At 43.5% G+C, this 16232-nt stretch overlaps 1 protein-coding gene across 1 annotated transcript in view; it reads left to right on the top strand.

The window, feature by feature from the left end:
- Positions 1-14896, top strand: part of dock2 (dedicator of cytokinesis 2) — a 73028-nt gene extending 58132 nt beyond the window's left edge. Inside the window, exons 16-26 of the mRNA XM_038993939.1 lie at positions 8389-8470; positions 8704-8788; positions 8982-9068; positions 9305-9481; positions 9651-9734; positions 9836-9973; positions 10269-10396; positions 11352-11541; positions 13723-13831; positions 13962-14110; positions 14278-14896. Of these exons, the coding sequence (XP_038849867.1) occupies positions 8389-8470; positions 8704-8788; positions 8982-9068; positions 9305-9481; positions 9651-9734; positions 9836-9973; positions 10269-10396; positions 11352-11541; positions 13723-13831; positions 13962-14110; positions 14278-14370 (1322 nt within the window). The 3' untranslated portion in view covers positions 14371-14896. The remainder of the gene's footprint in view (positions 1-8388; positions 8471-8703; positions 8789-8981; positions 9069-9304; positions 9482-9650; positions 9735-9835; positions 9974-10268; positions 10397-11351; positions 11542-13722; positions 13832-13961; positions 14111-14277) is intronic.
- Positions 14897-16232: the final 1336 nt, after the last annotated feature.

Below are 16232 nucleotides of genomic sequence, written 5' to 3'. Positions count from 1 at the left end.
ACTTGCACAGGGCATTGATGCAGGAATCTGTATCCAGATAACTAGCAACTTCTAGATGGACAGCTCGACTCACAAGGCAAGTAAAGATCACACCATACCGCTTCAGACAAACGCGGCCTCGCTTCACCTCCATCGGGCCGAAGTAATCTATGCCCACATGGGTGAAAGGCGGCAAATCAGGTGACACCCAATCTTGTGGAAGGTCGACCATCTTCTGTTCTCCAGCTCTAGTTTTCATCCGCCTGCAGAAGACACACCTCTTAACTTCTTATGGCTGGGGGCGCTATTTTCACGTTCGGATGAAAAGCGTTCCCAGAGTAAACTGCCTGCTACTCATGCCCAGAAGCTAAGATATGCATATTATTAGTAGATTTGGATAGAAAACACTCTGAAGTTTCTAAAAACTGTTTGAATGATGTCTATGAGTATAACAGAACTCGTATGGCAGGCAAAAACTTGAGAAAAAATCCAACCAGGAAGTGGGAAATCTGAGCGTTGTAGATTTTCAAGTATATGTCTATCCAAGATACATTTCAGCCGTAAGAAGTTAAAGTGCTGTTGTTGCTCAAATCGAATGACCTTTTCTGCTTCATCTAGGTCATCCACAGACAGACTTTCTTTTCCAAATGTCAGTTTGAACTTGTCAATTTGTTTCTTCAGTGAGTTTTTAAACTCTGATCTGATCCTGGATCGGTTTTTGTGTGAACTTTCCTTTTCTGGCTTAACTGTAGAAGAAGTCTCTTCAGTTTCAGCATCCGGGCAACTGCTTTCTTCAAGCTGTTCCATGTTGAATAGTACTCAATCAGTTTGCTGGTCGGACTCTTTTCTTCCACACTTGTACTGTTTACGATGACGTCTTTCACCTCTGGATCATCCGGAGGGATGTAGCCAAGCTCCTCTAGGACTTTCGGCCATTGTGTTTCTGCTTCAGATGCACAATCGAGAGCATCCTGTCGGGCTGTATCACCGCCTGGTACGGCAACTGCTCCGCCCACAACCGTAAGGCTCTCCAGAGGGTAGTGAGGTCTGCACAACGCATCACCGGGGGCAAACTACCTGCCCTCCAGGACACCTACACCACCCAATGTCACAGGAAGGCCATAAAGATCATCAAGGACACCAACCACCCGAGCCACTGCCTGTTCACCCCGCTATCATCCAGAAGGCGAGGTCAGTACAGGTGCATCAAAGCAGGGACCGAGAGACTGAAAAACAGCTTCTATCTCAAGGCCATCAGACTGTTAAACAGCCACCACTAACATTTAGTGGCCGCTGCCAACATACTGTGTCAGAGTCGTGTGTATAGGTGGCAGGGAAGTCAGGCGCAGGAGAGTCAAACGGAGTGTAAATGGAGTCTTTTAATATATGTCCACTTAACATGCTCCAAACACGAAAATGTACATACATAAAATAAACATGGGTACGAGGACCCGTTGCGCACCTATACAGCAAGAAACAACACTGACATAAAACAATCTCTGACAAAGACATGAGGGGAAACAGAGGGTTAAATACACAAGAGGTAATGGATGGGATTGAAAACAGGTGTGTGGGAAGACAAGACAAAACCAATGGAAAAATGAAAAATGGATCGATGATGGCTAGAAGACCGGTGACGTCAACCGCCGAGCACCGCCCGAACAAGGAGAGGCAACGACTTCGGCAGAAGTCGTGACATACTGACTCAACTCCAGCCACTTTAATAATGGGAATTGATGGAAATGTATGTAAAAATGTATCACTAGCCACTTTAAACAATGTCACTTAATATAATGTTTACATACCCTACATTACTCATCTCATATGTATATGTATATACTGTACTCTATATCATCTACTGCATCTTGCCATCTTTATGTAATACATGTATCACTAGCCACTTTGAACTATGCCACTTTATGTTTATATACCCTACATTGCTCATCTCATATGTATATACTGTACTCTATACCATCTACTGCATCTTGCCTATGCCGTTCTGTACCATCACTCATTCATATATCTTTATGTACATATTCTTTATCCCTTTACACTTGTGTGTATAAGGTAGTAGTTGTGGAATTGTTAGGTTAGATTACTCGTTGGTTATTACTGCATTGTCGGAACTAGAAGCACAAGCATTTCGCTACACTCGCATTAACATCTGCTAACCATGTGTATGTGACAAATAAGATTTGATTTGATTTGATTTGATTTCTCCAGGAATTCTGGTCCTTGGAGCCATCTCTTTGAGTTCAGGAAAGTTTCAACATGTAACCCTCTTGAGGCATCATTGGCTGGGTTGTGTTTGGAGTTCAAATACCTCCCCTGTTTTGCTTTCGATAGGTCACGGATCACAGCAACCCTATTAGCCACAAAGGTATGGAATCTCTTCGTATCGTTGCGGATGTATTTCAGCACACACTGGCTGTCTGTCGAGAAAGTTGACTCCTCAAGTTCAATCTGAAGCTCCAACCTTAACATCCTGTCCACTCGCACCGCCAATGTTGCTGCAGCAAGTTCCAGTCTGGGGATCGTCATCTGCTTGAGTGGAGTCACTCTTGATTTCCCCAGCATGAATGCGGTGCGGACCTTTTCCATACCGTTTGTGAACCTAAGGTAACTTGCCGTTCCATAACCTTGTTCACTTGCGTCACCGAAGTGATGCAGCTGTGCGGTCTTGACTTGACCAAAGTTCTCAGGCATCATACACATATTAATCTGGAATCTGGACAGCTGGTCCAGCTCTGAGAGCCATCTCTTCCATGAAATAGAGTGTTCTTCGGGGATGACTTCTTCCCATCCACACTTTAGCTTGCAGAGCTCTTGAGATACTGGGAGCATCAGAAGGGTAGGTGCCTGGTCTCTTCACTTTGAATGTTTGTTCGTTTAAAGGTTTTTCAGTGTCGCAATCTGTCACTACAGCTATTGCAGTGGCAAAGCTGCTTCCCCTGCTCTTGGACTTGAACTGCTGTTTAACTTCTCTAGGGTATGTGGGACGGTAGCGTCCCACCTCGTCAACAGCCAGTGAAACTGCAGGGCGCCAAATTCAAAACAACAGAAATCCCATATATTAAATTCCTCAAACATATAAGTATTTTACACCATTTTAAAGATACACTTGTTGTAAATCCAGCCAAAGTGTCCGATTTCAAAAAGGTTTTACGACGAAAGCACACCAAATGATTATGTTAGGTATGAGCCAAGTCACAGAAAAAGACAGCCATTTTTCCAGCCAAAGAGAGCAGTAACAAAAAGCAGAAATAGAGATAAAATTAATCACTAACCTTTGATGATCTTCAGCAGATGACACTCATAGGACTTCATGTTACACAAATCATGTATGTTTTGTTCGGTAAAGTTCATATTTATATCAAAAAATCTGAGTTTAGACGGGACGCTACTGTCTCACTTGGCAAAAAGCCTGAGAAAATGCAGAGCGCCAAATTAAAATGAATTACTATGAAAATTACTATAAAATCAAACTTTCATTAAATCACACATGAAAGATACCAAATTAAAGCTACACTGGTTGTGAATCCAGCCAACATGTCAGAATTCAAATAGGCTTTTCGGCGAAAGCAAACGATGCTATTATCTGAGGATAGCAACAGAGTAAACAAAGAGAGATACGCATATTTCAACCCTGCAGGCGCGACACAAAAGGCAGAGATAAAAATATAATTCATGCCTTACCTTTGACGAGCTTCTGTTGTTGGCACTCCAATATGTCCCATAAACATCACAAATGGTCATTTTGTTCGATTAATTCCATCGATATATATCCAAAATGTCCATTTATTTGGCGCGTTTGATCCAGAAAAACACAGGTTCCAACTTGCTCAAACGTGACGACAAAATATCTCAAAGGTTACCTGTAAACTTTGCCAAAAAATGTCGACCTACTTTTGTAATACAACTTTAGGTATTTTTTAACGTTAATAATCAATAAAATTGAAGACGGGATGATCTGTGTTCAATACAGGATTAAAACCAACTGTAGGTCTCGCGCCTCTATCAAACAGGACACGTCGAGTGACTCTCGTTCAAGATGGCCGTACTTCTTCATTACACAAAGGAATAACCTCAACCAATTTCTCAGGACTGTTGACATCCAGTGGAAGCCGTAGGAACTGCAAGCAGGTCGCTTAGAAATCTGGTTTCCCAATGAAAATTCATTGAAAAGAGAGTGACCTCAAAGAAAAATGATTCTGAATGGTTTGTCCTCTGGGTTTCGCCTGCTAAATAAGTTCTGTTAAACTCACAGACATGATTCAAACAGTTTTAGAAACTTCAGAGTGTTTTCCATCCAAATATACTAATAATATGCATATCTTATCTTCTGGGGATGAGTAGCTGGCAGTTGAATTTGGGTATGCTTTTCATCCAAACGTGAAAATGCTGCCCCCTACCCTAGAGAAGTTAAAGTCTGCTGCTGTTTTGGTTTTTAAAAACCTTTTGGTTGGACAGGGGATCTTTAATATCTCCATACAACAGATCCTGCAATATTTTGGCCTGTTTTTCCATGAACGTTACCAGGTCACTGAACTGGGCCCTCAGGTGGCTTCTCTCGAAAATATCACATGCTGTAGACCTCTGTTTTTCCCTTAGCTTGTAGGAAGTTTTGACATGATCAACTTTATGTTAGAGGGAAGATTAAGCTCTTCCATGTTCTGTAGGTCTTGCATAGCGTTACAGCAACCTCAAAGATAGAGTGCATAGCCACCCAGTCTCTTTCCATCATCCGGTTTGATGTTTGTCCAGTTCCAAACTTTTTCCATGTAAGCAGTGGTGACTTTGATTTCATTGCCAAAGTGTTCCTTTAACAACCTCTTAGCCTCTGCATAGCCTCTTCTGGCTTCCATATGCAAACAACTGCGGACCAGATCCTTGGGCTAACCAGAGGTGTACTGTTCCAGGTAATAGAGTGGGTCCTGGTGGCTGCTTGTCTTATCTTCTATGCCATGCTCAAATGCACGCATGAATGGCCTAAAGTTTAGAGGATCACCGTCAAATATAGGTATCTCCCTAACAGGGAGTGGGGCCTGTGTGTGCTGTAGTACAAGGAGGCCAGCAATTTCATTCTGCCTTTGCATGACAGTAGAGAGGTTATCATGGCTGGTATCATGACTGATACCCACAGTGTTGATTCTGTGTTGATTGCTAGACCTTGCTGTTGACTGCTGGGGTGTGTGGTTTATGGCTGTTTTCTGAATAGGTTTTGATGGCTTTGTTGTCGGTTGTTGTAAAACCCTTTTTAATGGGGTCTTTAGAACTGCACCTAATGCATCAAACTCAACAGGTGATGGTTCAGGTTCCTCATAGATCTCGGGTTCTTGGTTCTCAAAATATGAGTTCATTCCATCGTCTTGGCTTAGTAAGTGGGCTGCCACGGCATGGGATTGAGGAGTGGACTCAACACTCTCCAGGACCTTCAGTCTGGCATTATATGCTGCTATGTCCATTTCCAGTGCCATTTTTTCCATCCTAACATTCAGTTGAGCTTTCTGTTGTTCCAGTTGAGCTTTCTCCAGTTCCAATGCATGCTTGTCCTGTGATGATGCTTGGCGAGCTAGTAGAGCTGCTCACTCAGCCTCAGCTTTTAGGCGTGCAGAGGACACTGAGGATGCAGCCTTAGAATACTTTGTTTTACTTGTTATTTTTGACACATTAGAAATGTTGTCGTGTGGTTCAATGAGCGTTTGTGGCTCAACTTCAGCATTTTCCCATATTTCCACCTCTTTCAGGAAATGTTCATAAGTCCTCATTGGTTGATAATAGTTAATGCTCTAATTTTCCTGTTCCTCTTCTGTGACGAGCTCTAGCACAGATTCATGAGCATTCTTAAAGTCATTGAGAACAGCATCAAATGCTTCAAGACCCTCATTCACAGTTTCAACGTTTCCTCCAGCAACACTCCCAAGTTTGTCTCTCCGGGCTGCATAGAGTGAATTTAAATGCTCCTCTGCCCTCTCCAGTGGGGTCTTATTTGGGATTTCATCCGCCATCATTCACTTTTAATTCACTCAGTTTACAATGACGCAGTTGTTGGTTTGATTGTTAAACGTAATGCCCCTTTAGACCTCCTTTAACGCTTTAAAACACAGTCATCCATTTCAGCATATTGACCCATTCTGCATTGAACATGTGCAAGTTCGGCATTTTAGATGCGTTTTAAACATTTCATCTTATTCTAGGTTGTGTCCCCTTTAATTACGTTTAAACACGCAGTATCTTTAGATCCTTTAGTTGCGTTCCGTTGATGCATTGCATTTCCGCGTTAGGCCTAATATTAGACATTGGATTTGGCTACGTTGTGCATATGTTCTCAGTGTTTGCCAAACTCATACTTCTTAATTGTTTTCACAGCGCTGTGTTTTGAATTCCATTCCCAGGTTCATCAAACATTCCAATGATAAGCACATTTGCGCTTCCATAATATGCGTAATCAAACGATTGCATACGTTGGAGCGATCAAGGGAACCATAACTGATTTAAAGATACTGCTTGTTTAAACTTAATTAAAGGGGACTGCCTTTTAAAAAAACATAGCTGATATGGCTGACTTGCTTAAACAAAAGTGGTTTCTAATGACAATTGAGATGTACAAACTATGGCATAAGGGGACAACAAGCGTATAAGAGGCATTCCGTAATTTCGATTAAGACATAAATGAGCGAGCTAGGACGGATGTAACGTTAGTCAATATAACTATTTGTTTAGCAATGAAATGTACAGCCACAGAATTCAGAACATGGGCCGTTCCTACAGTGTTCTACCTGTACACCAAGTCAGAACCGTAGGATAAATAAAGTGGGCATAGAAGTAGACAATGAAAGCTCTTACAAAATTTGATGATTACATTTCTCTAAAACAGGTTATAGGCACCAGCAAGTCCGAACAGTAGGTGCGATTAAAAGGGATAAATAGACCTAATTATTAGGGTGAGGCACATGGGCTACTAACAGCTTACTACACAACATACACTTAGTATTACTTTCTTAGCTACAGTATACATATCTCCCTGGCATATTACATAATTTATACAGCACCATACAATACATTTTTGGACTCACCTTGTTGTGTTGTGCTCACTTGAACAAGAAGGTGGCGCGGCGGTCCTTCGTGGGCAAATTTTGTCATCAAAGTCTGGCATTCTCTGGATGTATGGTGCTTTCAAGACAACTGGGAACTCTGGAAAAAAACAAGGTCAAATCATGATGTCGTCATTAGTCTTCAGGTCATAGCTCTAGAAAGAGGCCCGAGTTCCCGACTTACAGTTCTGAGATGGATGGCCGTTCAAAACGTATTTCCCAGTCGGAGCTCATTTTTTTTCCAGAATTCCCAGTTCCCTTGAACTCACTGAAGTCAAGTTTTCGCAGTTCCGAGTTCACAGTTGTTTTGAGCGTGGCACAAATCATGCTTCATTGACAGCAGGGCCAATGTTGAATGTTCATCATTTTAAACTTGTAAAAGAGACCCGTAATCCCAGATTTGGAACCACACAGCCACTCCATTGAATAGCAGGCTAGTGATTGAATTTTTCGAGGTCTAATCAAATCAAATCAAAGTTTTTTTGTCACGTGCGCCGAATACAACAGGTGTAGACCTTACAGTGAAATGCTTACTTACAGGCTCTAAGCAACAGTGCAATTTATAAGTTAAAAAATGGTATTAGGTGAACAATAGATAAGTAAAGAAATAAGAACAACAGTAAAAAAGACAGAGAAAAATAACAGTAACGATTCTATATACAGGCACCGGTTAGTCGGGCTGATTGAGGTAGTATGTACATGTAGGTATGGTTAAAGTGACTATGCATATATGATAAAACAGAGAGTAGCAGTAGCGTAAAAGCCTATCCTTAGACTTGGCGGTGACGTACTGTCACCACGAGTGACAGAACAGTGAGCTAATCATGGCGCAACTAGAGAACATTACCAACCCCTACGCTCCGGATTTTCTCGCTGGCTGCCCCACCACCACAGAAAGCACTGAGCTAGGCTGAAACATCTGCATTTTGGAGCTGCCTTACTAAGGAAAGCAAGAAAGAGACCATGTTTGTATGTGGCTTTATTAACTCAATGATTGAAAAAACATTTTTTACATTGTTTGCAAACTGAAATGTGACACGTATTAATGGCAAAATAACATGCAAAACAGGTAAGCCTTTTTTATGAGTATTATTTTTTTGGTGGGTTTCAACATAGGTGGGGCTCTGCCCTGAATGATGGGTCGCCACTACATACACACACATACACACACTCAGTCTTTAGTTCAGTGGGCTAACATTGTCCTAAGTCGCATGGACCACCATGGCTTTATAGTCACACACGTGAACACGAAGACGTTTCACTTCCTCTATGGTTGGGTTGTAGTCATGTTGCCTTCCTGACCTGGTTGTCTCAGACATCCAGTGTTTCACTGTTCAGCCTGTCCTGGAGATCCCATCTCGCTTGAAGAGCAAACCTGTCCCTGACCAGATCATCAAGTCAGTCCCTCTCTGCCCTCAACCTTTACCTCTATCTATCAAAGATGACTGTTTTAACCTTCTCTTTCTATCCCGCTCTATGTGTCTTTACTGTGTGTGTGTGTGTGTGTGTGTGTGTGTGTGTGTGTGTGTGTGTGTGTGTGTGTGTGTGTGTGTGTGTGTGTGTGTGTGTGTGTGTGTGTGTGTGTGTGTGTGTGTGTGTGTGTGTGTGTGTGTGTGTGTGTGTGTTGTAGCTTCTACAAGTCCAACTACGTGCAGCGTTTCCACTACTCCAGACCAGTGAGGAAAGGCCCAGTGGATCCCAGCAATGAGTTTGTTGTAAGTGTCTGACCGGATCCCTGACTGTACTGAATAATGAATACAACATATAGCAGGTCCAATACATGATCACACCAGGACTTTTTTAATTTTGTATCTATCTCTCCCATGGTCTCACTCTCTTTCTCTCCTGTATCTCCCTCTGTATCTCTCTTCCTTTCTGTCTGTCTCCTCCTCTCTTCCTTTTTTCTAGTCCATGTGGATTGAGCGCACCACGTTCACCACAGTGTATAAACTCCCTGGGATCCTGCGCTGGTTTGAGGCCACAGACATGAAACATGTAAGTGTGTCTTTGTCTCTCTCTCTCTCTTTCGGCAGACCATTTTGCCTGTTCACCATTATCTATCTCTCACTGCCAGTGCTGGATCGAGGTGAGCGCTTTTCTCTGCAATGGCTAGCATAACTGTTGATGGTCCTGAAACTGTTTATTTATTTTGCAAATTTTTATTCGGCATAATCTTGTGTTTACACATTTAGTTACAACACCCCGTTCGTTTCTCTCTCTCTCTCTCTCAGACCACCATCAGTCCTCTGGAGAATGCCATAGAGACCATGCAGAGCACCAATGACAAGATCCTCACCCTAATCAACCAATACCAGGCCGACGACGCCCTTCCCATCAACCCTCTCTCCATGCTGCTCAACGGCATTGTGGACCCTGCCGTCATGGGGGGCTTCGCCAAGTACGAGAAGGTCAGAGTTCGTCCGTCCATCCATCCATCCATCCATCCATCCATCCATCCATCCATCCATCCATCCACCCTCCCACCCACCCACCCACCTACCCGCACGCCTCAACCCCATCCCAGGACTGTGTAATCTATAAAAGTACAGCATATTTCTATCCCTCTCCTCTTTACAGGCTTTCTTCACTGAGGAGTACAACTTGCAACACCCAGAGGACCGAGAAAAGCTGGATAGTCTCAAAGACCTCATCGCATGGCAGGTACTGTACGCACACACACACTCAGCCACGTGCACCGACACATGTACAAGCGTACACACAAACACACAAACACACTGTTTTATCGTTTACCTCTCTCGTAGATCCCGTTGCTGGGTGGGGGAATCTCTCTACATGGGAAGAGAGTGACAGACGACCTACGACCTTTCCACGAGCGCATGGAGGAGTGCTTCAAGCATATGAGGAAGAAGGTGGAGAAGGAGTACGGAGTGAGGGAGCTGGTAAGAGAAAGAGTGAAGTCGAAAGAGGAAAGGAGAGTGTTTGTGTGAGGCCTGATAGGCTAGCTGGAAGGAGCTAGTATCTGGGGGGCAGAGGAGGATTTCAATCTGAAAAACTATTTTGTGAAAAGAGCTTTAAGAATGACACTAGCAATGCCAAAGCTTAACTCCTGTTTGTGAAAAGCATTGTACTAACTCTCTCTTTATCTCTCGCTCTTTCCTCCAACTTCACCTTTCATCTTTTGTCTCATTTTTACCCATCCCTCTCTTTTCCCTCTTCGCCACGCCTCGTTCTTAGCCGGATATGGATGGGAGGAAGTCAAGTCGCCCGCGCTCTGTCCTTCGCTCCTTCCGTCAGTCCGTCATCTCCATCTCTTCCCTCCAGGGGTCTGAGTGTGGGACCCCCACCAAACCTTATCCAGACGGGTAACACACGCTCACAAAACACAAATACACACTCACACACACATTTGAAATACTTTATTTGAACCCACCAATCAAATTTATATGAAAAAAAGGAGCCAAACATTTCAAAGGTCCCTGTATGCATGGCACTCAAGGGTACAGAAAACACCTCCTTCTCCAAACAGCTAGGGTGCCCACGACAGTTGAAACAGAGCAGTACACAGCCAACTGCTTCGCCCTAGTCTTTGGCAGGCCCACAATCTGGAGTCCACGCACTGCAAGCATGTGTATGTGGCCGAGACTGCCAAATATCAGCTCCACCAGCTTGCACCTACACGTGAGGCTGTCCAAGCGCCACAAGGGGCTGGTATGTAAGAAGCTTCTTGGCAAAGGGCCCCTCCATTTAGCCGTCAAATGAGGAGCCCGCTACCAAAATGAGCACCTCCCCCTGGCTTCCCCCCACAGCAACAACATCTGGCGTATTTGGCACAGTGGGAAACTCATCATCATCAACATCAAACCAGCTTCCTCTTACACAAGAAGGTTAATGGAGGTGTGCTGTTGGTGAGACTACCTGTCTCACCTCACTGGCTATCAGCTCGACAAGGCGATTATGTCTAGCAATGTACAATCCGGGTACGAACAGCAATGTACAATCCGGGTACGAACAGCAACCATTCACAATATGGGAAACAGACTCACTCACACACACACACACACACACACACACACACACACACACACACACACACACACACACACACACACACACACACACACACACACACACACACACACACACACACACACACACAGATGCAAACCCACACACACACACACACAGATGCAAACCCACACACATGGATGCAAACATGCAACCATGCTGGATAAACAAACACACACTTTACCCCCCTCTCTCCCTCTTCTTTCTCCCCCTTCTCTTCCTCTCCCCCCACCTGCCTCCCTCCCTCCCCAGTGGTCTCCCTGACATGGCGGCCCCCCAGACCCCCACCCTGCAGCGCTCCAGTGGGAGTGTGAGCATGGGGGATGAGGGAGGGGCAGAGGGGGAGGTTAAACTCAGGAACTCCAAGAGGAGAAGGAAAAGGAGCAGCATGATCTTCATCCCAGAGGAGAGAGACAGGACCAACACTCTGGACAGCAAATGGGTGAGAGAGAGCGGGAAAGAGAGAGATAGAGACAGGACCAACACTCTGGACAGCAAATGGGTGAGAGAGAGCGGGAAAGAGAGAGATAGAGACAGGACCAACACTCTGGACAGCAAATGGGTGAGAGAGAGCAGGAGAGAGAGAGAGATAGACAGTGGGAGAGGGAGAGCGAGAGAGAGAGAGAGAGAGAGAGAGAGAGAGAGAGAGAGAAACAGGGGGAAAGGGGGAGAGAGGAAGAGAGAGAGGGAGAGAGAGAGATGGAGATATACACTACCGGTCAAAAGTTTTAGAACACCTACTCATTCAAGGGTTTTTCTTTATTTTGACTATTTTCTACATTGTAGAATATAGTGAAGACATCAACACTATGAAATAACACATTTGGAATCATGTAGTAACCAAAAAAGTGTTAAACAAATCAAAATGTATTTTATATTTGAGATTCTTCAAAGTAGCCACCCTTTGCCTTGATGACAGCTTTCCACACTCTTGGCATTCTCTGAACCAACTTAACCTGGAATGCTTTTCCAACACTCTTGAATTAGTTCCCACATATGCTGAGCACTTGTTGGCTGCTTTTCCTTCACTCTGCGGTCCGACTCATCCCAAACCATCTCAATTTGGTTGAGGTCAGGGGATTGTGGAGGGCAGGTCATCTGATGCAGCACTCCATCACTCTCCTTCTTGGTAAAATATCCCTAACACAGCCTGGAGGTGTGTTGGGGCATTGTGCCCTGTTGAAAAACAAATGACAGTCCCACTAAGCCCAAACCAGATGGGATGGCGTAGGGCTGCAGAATGCTGTGTTAGCCATGCTGGTTAAGTGTGCCTTGAATTCTAAATAAATCACAGACAGTGTCACCAGCAAAGCACCCCCACACCATAACACCTCCTCCATGCTTTACGGTGGGAAATACACATGCCGGAGATCATCCATTCACCCACACTCACATAATTAGTTAAATAAAGTCCACCTGTGTGCAATCTAAGTGTCACATGATCTCAGTATATATACACCTGTCTTGAAAGGCCCCAGAGTCTGCAACACCACTAAACAAGGGGCACCACCAAGTTAGTGGCACCATGAAGACCAAGGACCTCTCCAAACAGGTCAGGGACAAAGTTATGGAGAAGTACAGATCAGGGTTGGGTTATAAAAAAATATCAGAAACTTTGAACATCCACAGAGCACCGTTAAATCCATTATAAAAAATGGAAAGAATATGGCACGACAACAAACCTGCCAAGAGAGGGCCGCCCACCAAAACTCACGGACCAGGCAAGGAGGGCATTAATCAGAGAGGCAACAAAGAGGCCAAAGATAACCCTGAAGGAGTTGCAAAGCTCCACAGCTGAAATTGGAGTATCTGTCCATAGGACCACTTTAAGCCGTACAATCTACAGAGCTGGGCTTTACGGAAGAGTGACCAGAAAAAATCCATTGCTTAAAGAAAGAAATAAGCAAACTCGTTTGGTGTTCGCCAAAAGGCATGTGGGAGACTCCCCAAACATTTGGAAGAAGGTACAGATGAGTCAGATGAGACTAAAATTGAGCTTTTTGGCCATCAAAAAAAATGTCTGGCACAAACCCAACACGTCTCATCACCCCGAGAACACCATCTTCACAGTGAAGCATGGTGGTGGCAGCATCATGCTGTGGAGATGTCTTTCATCGGCAGGGATTGGGAAACTGGTCAGAATTGAAGGAATGGTGGATGGTGCTAGGTACAGGGAAATTCTTGAGGGAAACCTGTTTCAGTCTTCCAGAGATTTGAGACTGGGACGGAGGTTCACCTTCCAGCAGGACAATGATCCAAAGCATACTGCTAAAGCAACACTCAAGCGGTTTAAGGGGAAACACTTAAATTAAACTGGCCTTCTTTATACTTTTACAACATTAACAATGTCTACACTGTATTTCTGATCAATTTGATGTTATTTTAATTGACAAAATGTTTTATTTTCTTTCAAAAACAAGGACATTTCTAAGTGATCCCAAACTTTTGAACGGTAGTGTATATACAAAAACAGATAGGTGCAATGTTTTACAGGGTCAGCCACTGTTTCATTGAAATCCTTTCAAACCAAAGAGGGGAAAAAAGGAAGAGTATTTGGACATGCCTGTGGACTCCTGCTGTATACCAGTGTCAGTGAGACTCTCTGCTCTCTGTCTCCCTCTAGCTGTCCAAGAAGCAGGAGTTCCGCAGTGACACCAACTTGTCTGAACCTGGCGCTCAAGAAAATGTCTTTCTCACCAACGCCAACTCCAGATCTCTGCCTGCTATTACAGGTATAACACACACACACACACACACACACACACACACACACACACACACACACACACACACACACACACACACACACACACACACACGCTCACGCGCACACTCCCTCACACACCCTCTCCCTGCCCACAGGTCAGTCTCTGTCTGTGGCCAATGGTAGTGAGGAGGCGGAGTCATCCCGGTTCAGAAGGGACAGTAAGAGTATGTCTGTGTGTCTTCCTGGAGACCGCACTGCTGACAGACGCTCCAAAGGGGTCATCAACCTGCTCTTCGGGACCAAGGTACACACACACACACACACACACACACACACACACACACACACACACACACACACACACACACACACACACACACACACACACACACACACACACACACACAACAACAACTAGGTACATTGTGTGTTCTTTCTAAAGGGATGTATGTGTATCTTTTGTTCCAACAGAGCAACAAGTCTGAGCAACAGAGCAACAAGTCTGAGCAACAGAGCAACAAGTCGTCTACTGATCCAAGCAACAGGAAAGCCAGTCATTTCTAACAGCCATCCATCACACATGATGTACCCTCAGTGCCTTTTAACCTGCTCTGCTTTGAATTCCAGTTACCACCAGGGGCTATTGCCTTGCTGGAAACTCCTCTTTGGAAAGAGCTATCTGATCTGTTCTTTTCTTTATCAGGTTTTAAAGACTTGTTTGCACTCACACATGCACACAGGCACACACACACAATGAGAGAGAGGTGGAGGGAAAGGGAGAGAGAGACTGACAGATTCTCTGAAGAAATTCATGCTTTTAAACTTCTGCGCTCATATTATTTTATAATAATTTCAATAGAGAACATTTTTTATTAACTGTCCTTCTTAAATAATGGTGTTTGCAAGCATTCCATTTAATTCAATTGATGAATTAATAAGTAAAGAGATATCTGACTCAATTTCTCCCCAATGTTTGACAGAGTTGTTTTTTCAAATGTTATTAACAATGTAGCCCTTTCCTGCATTCAATGACCGAAAGCACCCTCTTTGGTCTCATGAGTGGAATGTTATTCATATTTTTCATAATGTCATAATAAAGATTTTTTTTTAATTAAACGACGAAAATACAGTGTTTGTCTGTCAAACAGTTTTGCTATATATCAGTCTCCTGTGATGTATATAAAGTGTAATATCGGGATGCGAACTCTACATGTAATAGAGTACAACTCTATATCTGACATGGTACATGTGTCTTCTTTTTTTTTAAGCCCATAACCATTTGTGTGAGGTGCAAACTTTTGTTTCAAATTAGATTTGTTTAAGACTAGCCAGATTCACTCTGTGTGACCCTGATTTAGCCCACTGCAGTGAAAGGTTAATGTGACTTTAGAACATAATGCATGAACTAATTGAGGTTATGGATGATGTCCCAAAGCACTTTCACTGAGAGCCAATGGTCATAAGTTCATGCCTTTATTTCAGTAAACATTGAGAACACAAAGTGAATGCATTACTGAATGCGTTATAATATTACAGAATCGGTATATTTGTTTAATAAATCAGTAGGATTGTCGTGTACTGTAAATGACAACCATAACCAAGATCAAATCCATAACTATTTAATTCCTTGTAGAAATATAGAAACATGGTGTGTTTGTTTGTTCCGTGTAAACATTAGCCCATTCGTTACTTTAATTTAAAACATCACACCGGAATGAACTAGATTAAAAACATTTGTTAGGCGACAGATAAACTTGATAACAAATCTTCACCTCTTTTTTTTTTACTCAGTTCTATAAACTGAAATATGTTTGTGTAATTTGATTCAGCCACATTTGTCCAAACTTGTTTATCTGCCTATTATATTTCTATAAATCTTTGTATTCACTGCATTTTTAATTACATGATAGTTTCATGTCATCAATTCTCCAGTAGCCTACAGCCACAGTTTAAACCCATTTGGAAAGATTGCGTTCTGCATAACATAGCCTATCAGTTCCCTCTGTAACCTGAAGAGGGCAGTGTTGTACTGTGACATCAGAGAGTGTTTTCCTATCTCGTGTTGACCCAAGAAACAATTTGCAGCACAACATTTCCTTTCAGGTTTAATCCATGCCTCAATAAATAAAGATAATAAGGCTGATGATGAATTTCTCTGTCCGCCGCTCTCTTCTCTCTCTTGCTCCCTCTCTGTCTCTGTCTCTGTCTTTCTCTCTCTCTCTCTCTCTCTCTCACACACACACACACACACACACACACACACGCGCGCGCGCGCAAGCACACACACACACACACACACACACACATGAACACTCTCTCTTGCTCTCTTCCCACCCCATTATTCTCTCCCCTCTCTCTCCCCACCTCCTCATCTCTCTCACTCTGAGACACGAGGAGTATCAGAGCACTACAGAGCTGATGTGTGA

Source organism: Salvelinus namaycush, chromosome 5, assembly GCF_016432855.1.
Source record: "Salvelinus namaycush isolate Seneca chromosome 5, SaNama_1.0, whole genome shotgun sequence".
Taxonomy (NCBI): Eukaryota; Metazoa; Chordata; class Actinopteri; order Salmoniformes; family Salmonidae; genus Salvelinus; species Salvelinus namaycush.
The sequence above is the reverse complement of the archived record's forward strand: the minus strand, read 5'-3'. Positions and strand labels throughout refer to the sequence as shown.